Source organism: Temnothorax curvispinosus, unplaced genomic scaffold (genome assembly GCF_003070985.1).
Source record: "Temnothorax curvispinosus isolate PA1 unplaced genomic scaffold, ASM307098v1 QBEX01002454.1, whole genome shotgun sequence".
NCBI lineage: Eukaryota > Metazoa > Arthropoda > Insecta > Hymenoptera > Formicidae > Temnothorax > Temnothorax curvispinosus.
In genome coordinates this window covers 373,842-393,834 of record NW_020212234.1, presented here as the reverse complement: position 1 = coordinate 393,834, position 19,993 = coordinate 373,842, and the positions used below count along the sequence as shown (strand labels likewise).

Below are 19,993 nucleotides of genomic sequence, written 5' to 3'. Positions count from 1 at the left end.
CTAATTCGCTAATCCAAAAGATTTACTTCTTCTTTTAGTGATAAAAAAGTTGAGAACCGAAAGGATCGGACAAAAATGCGTATGAAAAGAGAGAGATTGAGACTGGAACAAAGGTGATCTACGAAAATTAGCCGTTTCATATATTCATACAAGTACCATCACGGAAGGCGGTGGTCGAGAGCAATATAGAGCAACGGAGCGACGGAGAAACCGCAATTATTCAATCGTGACCCGTGGAGCTGCGTTTAACGTGTCGCTCTTTCACCGTCACAGACGTTTCGTAGAGCGCGCAGAAGAAACGGCACATCCGTAATCTCGTCGCCGCATCATCGCGCAATCTCGAAATCACGGTAATCGCGCGAAATCAAGGGAATTAAAACGACGGACATTATAAAAATATCGAATTTGACTTCAGTCATTCTCATCGTGACTTTTCTGCTTAATTTTTCGCGTTTCCGTGTGATTTTGAAAAATTTGACAAGTACATCTGTGATACGTGATTTTCTAATTTTATAGAGCACAAGTAGATTTATAAGAGTGTGAGAGTATAGAGTTTCGTGAATTTATGTGCATCCGTAAAACTACGATGATGCGAATATATTTGGAATAAATATCATTTATAATGTATTTTTACAGTTAAATCTAACTCGTCTTGCGGACAGATTGATTTTTACGTAAGTTTACGTTTCGCGGTTTTACAATCTTTAAAATGTCGAAACTGTGTTAAATACTGGTCGTACTAGACGTTCGCTAAATTTCTGTGGAATGTTGGAAAACTCGCACGCGACGGGAAGTAATTGCGACCTAATCTTTTGTGTTAATTTGCGAATTTGTATAAGTCCGCTCAGTATCGACTTACAGCTCAGTACGAGCTACAAACACTATTGCTCAGTACCGAAAAACAGCTGTAATGTCCACGATGGTATCGAAATACAAAATTTATCGGATGTGAATATCTAATTGGGACAATTTTTGCTCGACAAAAGAAATTCGAGGCGCAATGGATACGACGAATACTCGGCGAACGTTCGACTTGGTCGATTCCATCGTGTTCATTGGGATGCTGGGCGTCTCTGCCCTTGTAGGCGTCTATCAGTGGTACGCGTCCAGGAAGAAGGTGGACGCCGTGGGAGAGTACCTTGTAGGCGGCCAAAAGATGTCTATATTTCCGATAAGCATGTCACTGATAGCAAGGTAAAGATTTATTTATTCCTCTCTGCCAAGAGTTTCAGATTAACTTTTCTATCATAGAATCGAAAAAACGCATAATTAGAAATGTTTCCTAAGATTCTAAAATATGTCTTTAAAATATGTGCTTTAGAATGTATGAAATATACATACGAAAATATGGAAATTTATCAATTATATTCTCATATTCTTTTACATAAGTTTATTGGATACGAAAATATGAATATTGTTCGAGAAATTGTTCCGTGAACCGGAAATGTACAGGGCATGTTAGGTGCCTAAGTTGCCTCAATTGGCCGTCAAGGCTCTCTGGTTAAGGTTGTAATTATCAATAATCTTAGGTCCACGTGTCGAGATAACTAGGATAAGAAAATTCGTTCTAAGCACCCCATATTAGTCATAAACCGTTAACGTTTTACTGACGTCAACTGCTATCTGCAAATTGCTTTACTTCCAATTTAAGCATACAGTCCTTTGTAAAATGGTGAAATTGCATTTTTGAATTAAAATAATATAATAATCTTCGTTCTTACAACTAATACATGTATATATTATAAAATTTGTATAATAGATTTATATATTAGACAACTATTATACAACTTATTTAAATCATAGATAATAAAATGCAATTTTGAAATAAGACAAAATTTGTTTTCGTCGTTTCTGGATATTTATTTTTAATTCCCAACTCTTTTTACGTTCGCGATTGACGATATTAAATTCAGTGGCCGTCAATTTGGCAGAAATGAATTGGGAATTAGTGACGTTTAAATTTGCATTGTCTAAATCTCTAAATGCTGCATGATTAAGAGTAATTCTAAGAACGGCTCTTTGAAATTGCAGCTACATATCGGGTATAGCAATGTTGGGATTGCCGGCCGAAATGTACGTTTACGGCACGCAATTATGGTGCGTCGTGATCGCGGATACTTTTGTATCCGTGACGATGGCGATCGTGTACCTGCCAGTTTTCTACGGGCTCCGAATTACGTCATCTTACGAGGTACATAAATGATTTCACATGATGAATCTTGATAATTAGCAATTCGTTTTTTACAGTATCTGGAGTTAAGATTCAACCGAGTGGTCAGACTCATGGGATCTTTTATCTTTATTATCAAGATGGTGAGTTTGTCTCTATTAAATAAGTAAATAAAGTTGGAGAAACTTTTTCGACTCTTAAAAATTCCCTCATATTTTTAAATCAAGCTTGCGTGTTCAGAATTTATTTCCTTGTTTTTGAACGTCAAAGTTCTTGCCAATTTCTTCTTAAAATCGTTACCGAGTTTTCTTAGGCGGTATTCGGCACGCAATGTATCTTTATCACATTGAGAATTCCTCGAAGCGTTGAACTTGGTATTCGTCGATCTCGTGAGCAATTCAACACGCCGAGTAATCTTGTGCTTGCAGCTGCTTTACATACCGCTAGTGATATACGTGCCGGCGCTAGCCTTCAATCAAGCGACCGGAGTAGACCTCTACACGATCGCGTTGCTAGTCTGTGCTGTGTGCATCTTCTACACGACACTGGTAAGAACATCGCTCGTAGAAAATTATAATTTCTTGCAAAGAGATATTTCGAATTTCTTTAGCTTGAACGTAATACAATCTGATTCCGGAGACTAATTTTATTTATTTTATAAGAGAAGGCCATGCAATTGTCGATAAAAATGAAGACGACTATCTTCAACGCTAAATGCAAGATAAAAAAATACTTAGTACGCAACAAGCGTCAATAACATAATACAGCATGTTACAATATTCAAAATAATTAATTATAGTGCTAAAATATGTATGATTTTACATTCCAGGGTGGCTTGAAAGCAGTCGTCTGGACGGACACTATTCAGACGATGTTGATGTTCGGTGCCGTCATCGCCGTTGCCGTACTCGGCACCGCTAGAGTCGGCAGCGTGGCGGAAGTGTGGAAAAGGAATGCCGATTCCGGGAGAATTGAGTTCTTCAAGTACTAGCAGCAATTTCTTCGTATTCTTTTGTACATTTTTATTATACTTAATTTAACTTATCATATACTCGTTAACATATACATAATCTATTTCTATTATAATCGCGCAACCCGCGCAACGCTCAGTCATAATTTTACCGATCTATCAAGTTATAAATGAATATAATAAATGATATTCCATCTTCTTCCTGCTTTAATCAGCATGGATCTGGATCCTACGATAAGGCACACTTTCTGGGGCGTGGTGGTTGGCAATTATTTAAATTGGCTGGCCACGTGCTCGGTGAACCAAGCGATGGTGCAGCGATGCCTGGCGATGCCGAACTTGAGGAAGTCGAATGTGTGAGTCCGAGAAATGCATTACAATGCACGGCGCATATCACTCATTTAATCCCCTTTTGTATCTAGGGCGATTATGATAATGGCCATAGGCATAAGCAGCATTGTCTCGTTATGTTGCTACATGGGAATCGTCATTTACGCGGCCTTTTATGACTGCGATCCGGTCTCGACAAAGGTAAAATAATCTTGGCGTGAAGCAATTCATGAAACTACCAAATAGTGTCCCAAAATTTTCGACTTTAATTAATCTTATTAATCAATTTCGAAGACAATAATATGATCGGATAGTTATACGCGGAATCTTTATAGATTGAACGTCTCGGAAAATGTTAATAAAAATTGCGTTTTTTAGCAAATACGAAAGCCCGATCAGCTGTTACCATATTTCGTGATGGAATTGTCAGAGGCGATACCAGGCTTACCAGGATTATTCATTTCCGGTGTATTCAGTGCGGCATTGAGGTACTATGGAATTTAGACGCTCTAAATGATTTTTTTAATTGAAATAGGATCAATAGGTATCACTTTCTTTGCAAATGCAAATGCCTTGCCAAATTTTAAATCGTTGAATGCTATATCGAAATGAAAGAGGATGTTGTTATATAATATAACGCTGTAATATCGCTCATTTGTTCATCTTCCCTTTTTGCGTGTAAAACGCCCGCTCGTTGACCTTTAGCACAATGTCGACCGGATTGAATTCCATGTCGGGCGTAATCTACGAAGACATGATCAAGCCGTGTCTCCGTAAGCCGATCTCCAACGTCGGCGCGAGTCGCATAATGAAAGTCACGGTTGTGATAATAGGAGCTATTTGCGTGGGCCTCGTATTTATGGTGGAGAAACTGAGCGGTCTAATTCAGGTAAGATGCAAACGCGTAATCGCACGCCAACGTTCGTAACCCGGAAATGTCGGATCACTTATGAATTAATTCCGCGATTAATCTACGCAATCATCGAGAACGTGGTTGATCTTTTCAGGCTGGTAAGAGCTTATCGGGAGTAACTGCCGGGCCCTTACTTGGAATGTTCACGTTGGGCATGCTATTTCCAATGGCCAACTCTATGGTAAGAGGATGATCGTAGAGAAACTAATATAGAAAAGTATACATCGTAAACGCTTTCAAATTTATTTTATTGACAGGCTATAGCTTCAACTTTCTTATTCTAGCTTATCTAAACGATATCTGCTAAATCTATAAATTTAAGAAATAACCTACGATTATCTCCTAAATTCTGTTTCGAAGATATGTTTATTTACAAGGACTTAATAATAATATCAGTCAAGATATCCTAGAATTCCCGACGTTAATTTTAATGATAGATTTATCATATATGTATAAGCCAATCTTGAAGTTTATCATTAAAATCAAGCCAGTCCTAAGAAATCTTGCGTTCGCCGAGGAACCAACCTATCTCTATCTTCTTACCCAAACAGGGAGCACTCGTCGGTGCGCTGGTTAGTCTGAACTTAGTCGCTTGGATCTCGTTCGGCACGCAAGCGGCGATTTCCAACGGATCGGTTTATTTCCCGGTGAAACCGGTATCGGTGGATGGATGCACCGAATCGTTGAGAAACACCGCTGGAAACCTCACGATGATCGTCGAGACTGCTGTCAGGTACATTTATTGAATTGCTCTCGCATATAAGAACCGCATAATAACTCCTCCCGTTTTAATTTTTTTACAGGGAACAACCATTCTTCCTATACAGAATGTCGTATCTCTGGTACACGTGGGTGGGTTTTCTAATTACGATTCTAGTGGGCCTATTGGTCTCGTGGTTCACGGGTCCATCTAAGTACAGTTGCATGGACAAGAGATTATTTACACCCGTTATACACTGTTTATTACCGAAAGATCCTCAGAAAGCGGTACGTATAATTCCGCGATCCTCAATCAGAAAAAAATCTTATCACTAATGTACATATGTAATCTTGTTTTTCTTTTTCTTTTTTTTCACAGAATAAGGCTGAACTCGCGAAAATGACGAACGACGTGAACGACATAACGCAAACTTCTTCAAAATGTTAGTCATCATTTCTCTTTTATCTTAATTGCAGTTCAATTGGGCAAAATACATACGATCGTACATGTCAAATTTGTATTCGTGTATTCGATTTAGTCCCGATATCTCATAAAATTATATTATAAACTACTCATAATCGTTTAACGACACAAATAATGCCGTTACATATGTTGTAAATGGTTTAATAGTTTAAACCTCATAGTGCACCGTCATCGGTCAATCACAATACAAGGCGGGACTAACGTCGAATACAAATCGTTACGCGCGCGCAAATTAATCTTATGTAAACCACTATATAAACCCAGGCAGTGATTCAAAGTTGCCGACTTAATTTTATACGCTATACATTATATATATCGCCCACTTAATTACGTTTAATTAGGCCGATGATAATTTACAAAAAGAACAAATATTAGTTCTAATATATTTGCACTTCTATTTGTATACACGTTGAAGAATGACTTTTGCGCAAAAGAATACTGATTCATGGTATAAATTTTTAGGCAATGAATAACACATTTATGTTGTAAAATCTACCAAAATACCCGGCGCCTGAGCGTAAATATAATGATTAATATAAATTAATAGAGTCGATTTATCTCGATAGAATGTAGATAATCACACTTGCTTGTTCTCATATATTACGTATGTCACATATCTCGCTTTAAAATTCCTATACCATAATACCTTGTTCGTACAAAACATTTTTTATTTATATATGTTAAGGCTATTATTCGGTAACCGTAAAGTTCGAGAAAAAGTTCAATGTCTGTTGACATATCGAACCGATTATAATTGGTAGATTTCACCGCAGGAGTTTATACATATTTACAACAATCATAATGTACTTGAATTGCCAATCGGACGACATACTTATTAGTCTTATTACTACATTTCACAGCACAATTCATAATTACATGTAACAATATGCAGATGGCATGGCCGTTTATTATCATGTACCGTTTCGTAAAAAAGGATATAGTGCGACTTACGGATAGAAGGGTTTGAAGTCTATTCTCCTATGCCGAATATCATCAGAAGAGAGGATAATTTAAGATGTAAGTGGCGACATACCAATCGACGTCCTGGGATCTTGTTGACCCTGCTGAGCCGGCGGAACCTGTTGCGGACCGGTCTCCAGATTCTTTAGAAGCAAATTCAACCAATGCTTAGTTGAAGCATCTTCTTGCAAACATGTGGCAAATGTGTTATCTCTCAGTTGATCCGGCAAGCACTGTCTCAAGGCTAACAATGCTCTGCAAAATTAATCGCACATTAAAGTTTTTCGGGATCTTCAAGAACGTATCGCGCATATCTTGATACTTTACCTCGGATTATCGGAGAGTCTTAAATAACACCGTACTACATGTTTGAGCAATCTTGCTGAAGGATCTTTAGCCAAGGATAAAACCATTTTTCCTAATATCATAGCGACATGACTGAATCTATCATAGGTTTGACAGATGTAGGACAGGCCACTGTCGTCTAACAGTATCTTTTGCAATATAAATGTCGCCACGGTTTTACTCAGTTCCGAGCCACTCTCCATAATTCGTAAACAAAGCGGGATGATCTCGGTAGTGAGAAGAAAGGTGATCACTTCTTGCTCGTCGGTTTTGACCAATGCGCCGATCACTCCGAGACTCGTCAAACGAAGATATTCGAAGGGTCGCGTTTTGCTTACGGTATGCAGAAATGGATACAGGAATAATGGAACATGTGCCTGGAATCAAATACATGTGATATATAGATATATAATTTTTAGTTATATGCAGTTTCATTAAATAAGAGTTCTTTGTTCGTACAACAGAGATAAAGGGCCAAATATCATGTATTCGTGTCAATTCTTTTAATTAACGGAGGAAAATTTTAGTATATTTAAAACTGCAAGTCACAGCGTATAGGTACCTGTAGGAATGCAGACCTCGTCTCGGGATGACTGGCCACGCATTGCAGCAGCGCCAGGGCGTTGCATACCCGATTACTCTGATAAGCCGTGAGGGTCGCAGGGTTGATCGCCGGATAGATGTTAATGATCTCCTGCAGGAGGGATGCCGTAGTGCCGAACGAGTGCCACAACATAGGTGCCAGGTCGGGCACTACTTCACGCTTCTTGCTTAACTCTAGGAGAGCATTCTCCCTCGTCTCCGGATTCGACAGCTCGATTATCCACGTGTAGACCTTCTCGCGGTCGACGGTGGATTGCAGGGCGGCCGGGCTCTGCTGAGTACTCATATCGTGACCCCTGGCCGCTGCTTCACGATTCGGGGGGAGGTATTGCGATTTGCACGCCCGTTCGCTGCGTTCACGATCAATTTTCTCGCTTTACGTTCGCTCGTTACGTCGACAAGCCTTGATAACCCAACCTCTTTCTTCCTGGGTAGATCGACAGTCACGTTCACACGTATCGCGTTCGGTGATATGCACTGATTTTCGTAGCGTTTTCGCGTGCCGCGTGCCTCTTATGCGATTAGCCAATCCTCCAGTTCACGATATCTGCCAAACCTGATGAGGCTCGAAATAATCTCGCCGGGATGAAAGCGGATTCGGCAACGATACGTCTTCTGGATACCTCGCCAGTTACATTTCGAATGCGCGCGACATCTGAGCGCCAACATAACCTCCTGTTCTTGTCGCGAGTTCAACCGTTTGCACTATCTGCACGACCTGCACTTTAAACACCACCCAATACACATCTCATCGATACTCGAATTTATCGAATGTTCAACACATTTTTTCTTATTCTTGTTCGATTTTCCATTTATCTCTTCAATCTTCGTTCTCGTATTATTATTATTATGTCATCTCTTCTTTGTTATCTGGTCAATATATTCTCCGTAATCCTTTTTTCCCAATTTTTTTCTTCAATTCTGTGCATCTAAAGCGGGGAACACAGACTTTTTCATAACGCATAATAGGTATGTACGTAATCATAAGAAAACTGATTGGTTTATTTCCTTATGCACATGTGTATGGACCAATCAATTTTCTTATGCTTACGCATTATGCGTTGTGCAGAAGTGTATGCTCCCCCGCTTAACCCAATAGTATTTTATGTAAATATGCGAAAGTAGCAGAAAGCAGGAAAGCAGAAGCCAATCAGGGGATCGATTCTGTATTTTGAGACGAGGTGAAAATTACAAAAGTGAACAAATTTACTAGATTTCGACAAATGAAGTTGTAGATTCTCTAGTGAATTTCCTCACTTTTGTAATTTTCACCTCGTCCCAAGATACAGAATCGACCCCCAGAACTCATGCTGGTAAGCAGAAGGAAGCGTCCCGTTTGACCACAGCGATTGACCACAGCCACTCACAGCCCTCGATGCCTGGAGTTTTCCCCTGAACCAACCAATCAGATATTTTTATTTTAAATCAATTGACGACCGTCGGTCAATTGAGTCCCGCTCATGTACTGTGCATGCATACCGTAGGACGAGGACAGCCACGTAATGTTCTTTCTCTTTTTCTTGCGTTATAATACGGAAGATATTGTGTTTATTGTATAGTTTATAAGCTTCATGTAAATTAGAATACGATTATTTATGTATTTATGTATTTTTTAATTAAAAAATCAAACATTGCGTTTAGCCATAAGTATATATATAGCATTACATATAAACTTGTAAGAAGAAACGTTTTCCAACTATTAAAATATTTTTACATCGTTCAATATTTTGTATGTACATTGCTTTAATTTCTTTGAATTAAGTATCTAAAAGTAACTATTTCAATGTATACAGATAATAAACATAAAAGAGTTTAAGGTGGCAGCGTGGTCTTGTAGTAAAGCGCCAGACACGTAACCGAGGAATCGGGTTTGAGTCCACCTGATCACAGGAATTTTTATATTTCAAGCTGAACCCCCCGCACAAGTGGGACTCGTGCGGAGAAACTGGGCTATCTTTTGGAGGAGACATTAAATTTGAAATTGGTCGTCAAGCTTGGGGAGCTTGGGAGTTTTGGTCAATTCAAATAACAGAATTGCCCGAATCTACATTTGAAATCATTGTCGTTCGGTCTGTTGCGCGGCGTAGTCTAGAAGTTATTGGAATCTCAAGTCATTTCAAGTCGCAATTAAATATGTATCCGATAATTATATCGGATACATTTTGGTAGTTGTTCAAAATCAAGATTTGTTTTAAAGCATTATTATCTGGTGCGATCTTAATTATTGGATATTGTTCTTCAGAATATTTGCTTAACACTAGGTTTCAGGACTTCCTACAAAATTTCAACATATTTTTATACATTCATTTGTGTAGCGATGTTTCTATAATATTCATTAATTCTTAGAATGTCATGCTCTCTCAATATCCTAATGTAAATCTTCCACTATTTTGAGAGCGCAGCACGTATTTTGGATTAAGTTTTGTCCGTCCGGTCACCACACTCTGTATCTTCCATCTTCACTCGAAGAAAATACTTTTTCGTCCAACCATATTACCGTATCCCATTCTTCTTGAGGAGTATTTAAATACCGTAACGCAAATTGCACTCTTCGATTTCGACGATTTTCTGTGAGTGCAATTTTTTTCGCTGGTGGATGCGAATAATAAACTTTAACCGATTTTAAGCCACATTTTACTGTGTTTACCGAAATTATATAATTATATAGATTATTGTTGTTTAAAACTTTTGCTGCAAATTTAAAAGGATTCACATCAACTAACTGGACGATTTCTTCATCTTGACGAGCTGTAGTTTTTCTTGGTCTTGCATTATTTTTTTGTAATCCTTTAGCGCATCGAAACTTTTTTCTTTATATTGTCTTTATATGTTGTTAGATGTCTTTATATTGTTTCCTGCTTCCTATCAAACAGGTCTCAAGTCATAAAGTTTAATAATAGCTTCTCTAGAAGTATAAATGTTGTTTGGAGTGCCGCAGGTCTCACATCTTGGCCCTTTTTTATTTGTTTTATTTATTAATAACATAGCTGCTTTTATTAAATTCTGCTTTTTCTTATTGTATGCTGATGACCTTAAATTATACCGTCGGATTAATGGACCTGCTGATGCACTTTTATTACAACATGACTTATTTGAACTTGAGGCCTGGTGTAGGAGGAACTGTCTTCGGCTTAACGTCTCTAAATGTCTTGTCATTCATTTTTCTCATAGACGTAACTCATAACTATACTCTTGATGGTTTACCTCTCTCAGCAGTGCGCGAAGCTCGAGATCTCGGAGTCTTGTTCAGTGCGGACTTATCATTTCATAAACATATACAATCAATAGTTTCATCTGCTTATAGAACGCTTGGATTCATCCTCCGATGGGGTAGATTTTTTAAGAATATAACCACTTTAAAATTATTATACTGTACGTTAGTTCGCCCCAAGTTGGAGTACTGTTCCATAGTTTGGTCTCTGTATTTTAAATGCCATCAGTTATTGATTGAACGTGTGCAGCACAAATTCCTGCGTATGGCTGCTTATCGGCTAGGTAATTCCATGTAAATTACTTGCCATGACTACTGCACTATATTAGATAGATTAAATCTGCTATCGTTAGAAAATAGAAGACTAACCTTTGATCTTACATTTATTTTTAAGCTTCTCAATCACTCTACTGATTGTCCGGATTTGTTGGAACGTATCTACATCCCGACTAAAGAATTAAGACAGTACTCCATCTTCCACCTCGGGTATCACCGTACTTTGTATAGCGCAAATTCTTGTGTAAATAGGCTAATAATATTTCCAAGTAATTTCTCCAATAGGGTTGACTTTTTTGGTGGCTCTGTATCAACTTTTAAACAAAAACTTTTTCGTCTACTTTTGTAACCTGAATGTTCTCCATATTATGTTGTAAAATTTTAATTTTATTTTATTGTTCTTGTTTTTCTTTTCTCTTTGTACGCTAAAGGGTTTATTACCCGTTAATAAAGTTTATTATTATTATTATTATTATTATTATTATTATTTATATATATAAAGATTATAGTGTAATTTTCAAGAGGAAAAGCACAAACAGCGGACAAATGCTGCCATGCAATATTTATAATAGCTTTCGTGAGTTTATTTCAGAACAGTATAAAAATTTTTTACAACGAACTTTACGGACATTTTTTATTTGCCAAATAAAAAGAAATATCGAGTTTATTCCAACGGCACAACGTGGCACAAATTACTACCTATCAACAAAAAAAAAATTGGGTTTATTTCGGGAAAAGTGCGGGGCTAGTATAATTTTTTTTTTATTTTTTTTTCTTAATTGTTATCGAAGTTATCAATCTCGCGTTTGCGGCACAAGTCAGCACAAATGCAGCACAATACGGCACAATAAAAAAAAACTGAAAATTCGAAAAATGCGGGGCTATCAAAAATTTTGTTTTTTTTTAATTTTCTCGAGTACGCTTTGAGTTACAGAGTTGCGGTTTGCGGCACAATACAGCACAAACGTAGCACAATGTAGCACAATTATTAAAAATACCGAATTCAAAAAGTGCGGGGCCAACTTCACACACGTCTGATTTCATGGATTTTTGTTAAGTATTTTTGTTGCTCGCCGACTCCGGAACTATATCAAAATCCGAGTCATTTTTTGCTAAAATTATATGGAATAAATATGTTCTCGTCAAGATATAAGGTAATATTATTTGTTCACTGTCGTCAAAATCGACAATGTACCACTTAATATTGTCAAATTATATAGTGTCGATCGTGAAGCTATATAGTTACGGTTTTATAGTTACGGTTATAGCTTTTTACAGTTACGGTTAATTTAACGGCATGGCAGTCGTCGAAGTATATATATATATATACGATTGAACGTTATAACTTTCCGGGACATTGTCTCATTTCTAAGATTTCGGGATTATGACATTTCGGCACATTGTCACGTTTCTTAAATTTTGAGATTTTGATTTTTCGGGACATTGCATGTCCACCGAATTATAATAGTTTCTTTCACAAAGTTGGTAATTAAACCTCCCGATAAAAACAGTCACGTCACATCCACGTCGAATCCACGTAATTTCGTCGAATCCACGTACAGTTTTTATCGGGCTATTACTATAATTTAGCCTTTTATTAACCTACTTTTCTAATATAATTTGTACTGTAACTTGTTTATGATAAATACTCTGTTACAAATTATGATCTCATTCAATACTCATATTTTTGAAATGTTTCAAAAGAAATGAATTCAACTGTTTCCATCATCTTGGCAGTTATGCGAATTCCAGGCACACGTAAATAAATTTTAAACCTTAAACATGTACTGTTAACTGTTTGAAAACGCGTGTACATAATATTATAAAAAAACATTTAAAGAGAATTTTTCGGTAAAAGAATCGAAAACTGCGAAGTATGCTGCAAGTCAAGGACGCAAGTAATAATTTCGAAATTAATTGTTATACATTTTACGCATAATCGGTTAGAAAATTTCTGCCCCTACCCCCTAACTCTCTCTCTTTTTTCTTTTTCTATACGTATATACACATTTATGACGGAGTTTAAATTTCATACGTTGACGACCTTCGCGAAACGCGACCCGGTATGTCTCCGGCGCGTCAACAGGCACGCGCGTGGCGCGCGATTCCGCATTCCGTGCTTCAGTATCGCTCGGTCTCTCGTCAGAGCGTGTCGCGGTGCTACTTGTGCGCACTTGCGCGGTGGATAGACACCAATTGACACCGCGAGAGACGGGGGGAGAGATCATCGGCGTCGTAAAAATCGCATTTCGCGAATTTCGCGGTTGCAGTTCGTCCCGAAGGATCTCCCGCACGTTCGAGCTTTTGCATGCTCGTCGTCGATCAATGCGGACGGTGGAGATACACACTCTCCTTCACGGACAATCGGACAATCACGTATGTACTGACGTAAATTTGAAGAACAACGACAGTCATTGCCGTTGATCAACGTCGGTTGATCGATTCGTACGGCATCGATTATCTTTCTATCATAACTTTCTGTCATAAATTGATCATTGTAACGAATGTAACGATTCTCGAGTTTACGAATCCCCGGCCATTCTATTGTACGGTTATTTTCATGCCGAGAGAGATACGGTTCTAGAGCGAATTAAATATTTTTATCAAATATTCTTATCAATCGTGGGGAAGCGTGGAAATCGTTCGGCCGTACAATTTATCTGATTTAACGGCAACCGTGAAAATTAATTATTAACGCGTCAATGTGTCGGGGTCGGCGCCAACTTCACGGCGAAGCGCGGGATCGTGCGCGGGCTCGCGGCAGTCGGTCTCGGGGGCGCTGATCAACAAGTAGTTCGTAGTGTCCGTACGCGCCGCGCTCGCGGAGACGTCCTCGCACTCCTCGCATTCCACGCGTCGCGTCGGGGTGAAGCGGTGAACAGTGTACGAGTACGTGATTGCCAACGGTTACAGTGATAAAACCCTCCCCTCCCCGTATCATCGGATATAACAACATTCAGCGGGAACGATCAGTAAGGGACACTCTTGTGACGCGTGCCGTCGCCGCCGTCTCGTTGATCGCGATCGATATAAACGCCGTGTCGACGGGAAGTTTTGGTGAGACAGAAAAATTCTTCCTTATTTCGCGAAAAGCCGGCGAAAACGGCCCGCGAGAGTGCCGTCGATCCGAGAATCTGTGAATTAAAGTTAGACCGAAAACCGCGTCTGGAGCCGCTGGAGCGTCTCGTCTTTTCGGAGCTACGCCTGAAGTTCGTGCGGAGTGAACATCGGCGATTATCGCGACGCGCGGCAACGCAGTTCGGAGTCGCGGCGAATTGCGCCAGAACTCCGTAGAACGTTGCCGCGATCGGGTGACCGACTACGTGTAATCGAGTGTGACAGAAACTTTCGAAGGGCGCCGATAATCGCGTAATCGGCGCGCCGGCGGCCGTTACCGATCGCATCATGCCCAGGAATCCATCGATCCCGTTCGAGGACGCGTCTCGTGGCCGTTGTACCCGTTCGCCGTGATCGATATCGTCTCGGCGATTAATATAATCTCGGACGCCATCGCGCCATCACGGTTTCGTGCGCGCGCGAGAGAGATAGAAAGAGAGAGAGAGAGAGTGCGTTGGTGGCGAAAGTAAAGTGCGATTTATTGGTGAAGATGTGAGGTCCGATATTCGCGACCCGCGATGTAAGCCGCTTCCCGGTGGTGCGAGTGTCGTCGGCGCGTCCGCGAGGACGTCGTGTCATAATCGCGTGGGCGGAAGGCGCGAGCGGGGGTGCTGCGAACGCCGCTGGTACCGGCAGCAGTGGGCTCTATAAGGTGGCGGTGACGTCAATGCACATTTGCGCGCGGATCTTCGCGTGGGCATGGGACTTTCTCGTCGGTAGCGCGGCGTATCCGATGCAGCAGGTAAGCAACTAAGCACATCACCTGCTCCAAATCCCGCCAACAATATGTCAGGGTGTCGAGGAGGGCGAGAATGCAGGCGCTCCAGCGGGAGCTCCGCCTTCGCCTCCGAGTGATTACCTATTAACTACGAATTTCGTTAATCCAGCGGCGTCGATCCTGAAACGCGCGTCGTTTCCTCCTCTTTGCCACTTATACAATTATCTTTTGATCCATGATTTTAATAAAACGTATTTTGAGTATCTAAATAAATGTGAATAATTTATGAAATAATCATGAAAAATATCATTTTGTCGAGATTAGCGTACGTACATGCACACTGTGTTATTCGTACCTAATGATGCCGTAGTTTATTCTAATATTATTGCCTTAAACTTGTTTATATTATAATGTGTAACGAAATGAAAGGGAGATAGCATTTTATGCCTGCCGTATAAAATTGGATTTCTAAGCTTTCTTAACAATGACAATTCATAGGAGTTATTATTTGTTGCAAGGAGGGAGATTATACCGGTGGTATACGTGATTGTATTTTTCAATTATATATCACGTTAAATTGCTTCTTGTTTAATTGCTTCGTGTTTATTTGAAATTCGCGGATTTTCAGTCATTTTTCAGTTTGTTCAGAAACAGATTATGTTTGATTGAATATTAATTGATTGGATATTTGTTTAGTATTGTCGCATATAATTGTTCTCCGAAGTACCTGTCGTTTTTTTTCCTACTTTCGATGGGGTGTCTCGAGTAGCTTACGGTTCCGAGTTAATGAATCACGTCTGTGTCGATAAGTTATTAGCGCGACGGCCTCAGAATTAGAGCTGTGAACTGGGAGGACTGTCAATCGAATATTCAATTTTCATTCACCGTTTGATTGTTTTTCGGATTATTTTACACAGCCGATTGGGTCGAAAAGACAAGTGCGCACCAGAAATGGAAATTCTTTCTGGTAACGGTTATTCTATCCTTTCTCTCACTCTTTTTCTTTTAGTCTGTTTTTATAACATTTTATATCCGCACACACTTTCGACATATTAAAATGCAGGTTTCTGTAAAAATATTACAGATGCTCTATTTGTATTTTTACGTTTTCAGAAATGAGAGAGAGAGAAAAAGAGAGAGAGAGAGAGAGAGAGAGAGAGAGAGGAGAGGAGAGGCGGGGGGCAGGAAGAGAGAGTTGAAGCGCGTTATTTTTTTGCTTGTCGACGTACCTTTTGATCTATGATTTTAATAAAATGTATTTTTTATTAGTACCTAAATAAACGTGAAGAATTATAAAATAATCCTGCAGCATATTATCTCTCGCCCTTCGTAGCTTTTTTAAATAATTTTACTTTATTTGTAGATATTGAAACAGTTCAAAAATGAGAAAAGATGAGCAAAATTAAAATTAACTATTTTAATTATTTTGTGTATCAGTCTTAAATTAGAAATTACATCGACGCTTTTTGATTATTAATAGTTTTAATTAATATTTAACGATAATACTTTTAAAAATGAATTTTGTTGTCACCTTTGCTTATCACTTTATTCTTCTTGATTTTCCTGCGTAAATACACGAGCAAACGTCGAGATAAATTTAGCGCGGGATAAAGTGAAAATTGTACAATACGGGCGTGTTCAATAACGGATCTTAATATACGACAGAGTTTAAGATCTCTTTGAGTTCTGCTTCGCGAGTGAAAATCTGATAAATTCACGATTAATATCACTTAAAAAAATATATATTTTTTTAATACTCCTGCGCTGTGCGATTATTAGTAATCTTTTAAATCACGCAAGATACACTTCTTTCTTGAAATAAGTTTCCATGTTTTATGCACGGGAATTATATAAGTTTTATATATATATATATATATATATATATATATATATATATATAATTATGTACATATAAGTCGACTGTGATGCAGATGTTAGAATGGCTGAAAAAAATAAATCTTCTGGTAGATGGTTATATTCTGATCTTATATTTACATAACAAAATTTATCTAAATGTTTTCTTCTCGATAATAGTGAACTAAATAATTTTGTTAATTTGGTTTGATGTTTATTAAACGCGACTCTCTGCATAATATCGATTGGGGTAGCAATTCGATCCATTCGTTTGCCGAAAGAAATATTTCTGCACCACACCTTTTACAATTAGACGTACGTGTGTAATAGATCTGAAATGGCGTTTTGAGAAGGCACGTGAGTGAGTGCCTTGTGCCAATTTGTGCGTGGTGTCGCGCACGCTTATTTGCATGCGGTGTTCCCCATTTAGCTAACAACCTAATTATGAACCTCCGCTTTACCTGCCGTCCGTTGCTTTGTTTGCCCCTTTTCCGTAAAGTTATCAATGTGTGTATGTGCCTTTGCGACTAACAATTTTGGCCTCGTTTCCGTGTTGTTAGCGAGATGGGCAAAGAGGAAGCATAAGGAGTCTGAAAATGCTTTACTTTTACGCATCGCGCACTGCATTGATATATGATAATATTAATGAATTATACTAATAATATAAATAATAAATATACTCTTGTAAAAAATGGGAAGTTACATTTTCTTCGTTAAAATTTAATTCGTCACAAATATAAGTTAGTGCAATTTACGTATGAAGTTTTTTGTATATAAATAATAAATGATAAAAGTCCTTTCTCCCCCCCGGACTTAGATGGACTTTTTTAAATGCATGATTGTTCGTTACGTATTGTTTATTGAATCCCGGAATGTCGTTCGCTATAGCGAATTTAAAAGGCGATTGATTGTGTAAAATCGATGGTGCAAATGCAATGGTTTGCACCCTATTTTCCAAAAAAATTTAAATTGCGACTTTTTTCCAGATTATTTGTTTCACACATTGTTTGATATATTTTACGTACATAGTACAAAGTATACGTTATAATTTGATTGTTAGGTTGCAGAAGGATCTATACTCATAAGTGGACATGATGACAAATCTGTGTCGAACGTACGTCAGTGCGGTTTCGATGAATGCGGATAAATGCGCGAGAAACGCGATTGGCGTGATTATGCAACTCTTTCGGATATCTCGGCCGATTAGATTATAATGCTTCAAACGCGCGGGCTTTGCGGTTCTCGTGAAGTTTGTTCGCAATTTAACGTGCACGTTAATTTCTGTATTAATTCCGCGATTTAGCCATCCATCATATATGAGCAATATCAATTCGCGTTCATGTTTACATGGACGCAAACGGGCATGTTTACATTTTGTTACATCGATATACAAGACATGAAAGTATTTGCAATTGAGCGCGAATATAATGGGACAATATTATCGTTAATTGTGTGACTGAAAACTATATTATATTGTATAATGTAGTTATAATATATAATAGTATTATTATTGTTTCATTAATTAATAATAGTTTCATCTATTGGTTAGTTTTCATCATGCTTGATGATATCAAATATGAGGCATCGAGTAAACATAATATAATAAGTAAACATAGTATAATAATTTTACATTTTTTTAATGATCAAATTTTTAATTATGGAATCATAAATGCATTCAATAATTACAAAATCAAAGAATCTCGATTGCTCCATTTGACATTTCTTCAGCTTCAACAATCCTTAAATTTTTGGAGATTTTTTTTTTATGTTTTCGTCATATTCCCTTATTAATTTTTTAAAGAGATTGCTTAATTCGACCACTTGTTTCATTCACTTGAATGGATTTATTTTTACTTAATTTAAGTAAAGATATCTAATTCTAAATAAATATGTGATTATATTAAGTAAATATGTTGTTAGGAGTATTCAAGTAAGGCTTTTTAATATGAAAAAATTTTTTTTTCAGTGTTTGAATATTCAGATTGGAATATGACAAAAAATATTTGATATAATATATACGCGCAATATTTAGAGAGAAATATTCCAAACGAAAGTTAAGATAACATTCAATTATTATTTCGAGAAATCGGAAGAAATGTTTCAAAGGAGACACGTGTGTTACATTCCTGTATAATCGGATCGCGATATAAACTACGTCACAAGCTCGATGGCGTCAGAACTTCGCGCGTCGTCGCCGTTAGCGCCTCAAATAAATTATAATTACTGTGAAACGGGGTTACATTGCGCACCGGAGATAATTTTGCATTGCGGTAAATAGAGGAATCATCGCGGATCTGTCCAGCGTCGTAAAATTTTATTTTCTTAGGCGCTAAATAGTGCTGAATTGCTTCTCGGTTATAGGATAAAGACTCATTTGTCGCAGTTTGTTTTCTTCTTATTCGCAATGCTACTTGTAATGTTACGATACATACTGTGCTTTTCGTACTTTTGTTTAGTTTTGCTTAGAAACGATCCACTTTCAAACTTAATGAAGCCTCTGCTGTTCGTCGTGTGACAAAAACCTGCATGCATTGACGATGTCAAAATATTTGCCGTCGCGGACGCGACGCGACGGTAACTTTTACAAAGCACCGTTTCATTGTGAATCACTAAGCCCCGCGTCACTTTCCATGATAAACAATGCGTGCACACTTTTGATCTTGTCCTGAATAATAAGGGCATGTCGCATTTCCTCGGCGACCTGGTATGGATCGCGAATAAAGCTGCCGCTGAATATAACTTGTCTGCGATAAGTCACAAGTTATTTCCGGGAAGTTATGGTTCAAAGCCTTTAGAACCTCGACGAAACTTCGGCGAAAGTCATTATACCTACCATTTCCGTGTTTTGTTGTGTCGTTAATTTGCACCAATCTGATTCACGTTGATGATATATGATAAATTCATGGTGAAATGGGGATTAACGTTGCTCGTTAATTTTATTCGTCAGTAACGCTAGAGGGGTTGAGCAATTTTTCCGTCATTTTCAAGTGTTTTTTTAAAGAAGAAAGATCGTTCTCAAGCTCCTTTTGTTTATATTTTTATTTTTGTACAGATTGTTATGTTGCTTTATATCATTTGAATCAAAATATCTTTCAGTATGATGAGTACATCATATACGTAGACACATCGATAATGTCCTTGATGGGCTATTACATCATTTACCGCTCTATCTTGAAGAATGCATTTGTGTGATGAAAGAGGAAGTTCGTTTCGACGGGTTCCGTCGAGTTTCCGATAAATGTGAAAAGTTTGCGCACAGAAGAGTGCGCACAGAAGCGTGACACGTCTCGTCTTTTGTCGTGTCAAATACCATTCGAACATATCTCGTATGTCGCATCAAATG

The 19,993-nt window shown here is 38.2% G+C and overlaps 3 protein-coding genes across 3 annotated transcripts in view; 2 read left to right on the top strand and 1 right to left on the bottom strand.

Moving 5' to 3' along the window:
• Nucleotides 1-251: 251 nt before the first annotated feature.
• On the top strand, nucleotides 252-6,106 carry LOC112451709 (sodium-coupled monocarboxylate transporter 1-like). The gene is made up of 14 exons (XM_025011519.1): nucleotides 252-350; nucleotides 987-1,194; nucleotides 2,032-2,191; nucleotides 2,248-2,313; nucleotides 2,599-2,718; nucleotides 3,000-3,154; nucleotides 3,356-3,496; nucleotides 3,563-3,671; nucleotides 3,849-3,958; nucleotides 4,176-4,359; nucleotides 4,478-4,564; nucleotides 4,935-5,116; nucleotides 5,187-5,370; nucleotides 5,462-6,106. Exons 2-14 carry the CDS (start codon nucleotides 1,001-1,003, stop codon nucleotides 5,528-5,530), a joined length of 1,761 nt encoding a protein of 586 aa, XP_024867287.1. The 5' UTR covers nucleotides 252-350; nucleotides 987-1,000; the 3' UTR covers nucleotides 5,531-6,106.
• Nucleotides 5,916-8,160, bottom strand: LOC112451710 (CCR4-NOT transcription complex subunit 9). The gene is made up of 3 exons (XM_025011520.1): nucleotides 7,434-8,160; nucleotides 6,854-7,248; nucleotides 5,916-6,781 (listed from the first exon to the last, which is right to left on the bottom strand). The coding sequence occupies exons 1-3, from the start codon at nucleotides 7,758-7,760 to the stop codon at nucleotides 6,577-6,579; spliced, it is 927 nt and encodes a 308-aa protein (XP_024867288.1). The 5' UTR covers nucleotides 7,761-8,160; the 3' UTR covers nucleotides 5,916-6,576.
• A 6,414-nt stretch (nucleotides 8,161-14,574) lies between these two features.
• The window catches only part of LOC112451711 (cAMP-specific 3',5'-cyclic phosphodiesterase, isoforms N/G), a 315,563-nt gene continuing 310,144 nt past the window's right edge, over nucleotides 14,575-19,993 (top strand). Inside the window, exon 1 of the mRNA XM_025011533.1 lies at nucleotides 14,575-14,820. Coding sequence (XP_024867301.1) covers nucleotides 14,746-14,820 — 75 coding nt within the window. The 5' untranslated portion in view covers nucleotides 14,575-14,745. The remainder of the gene's footprint in view (nucleotides 14,821-19,993) is intronic.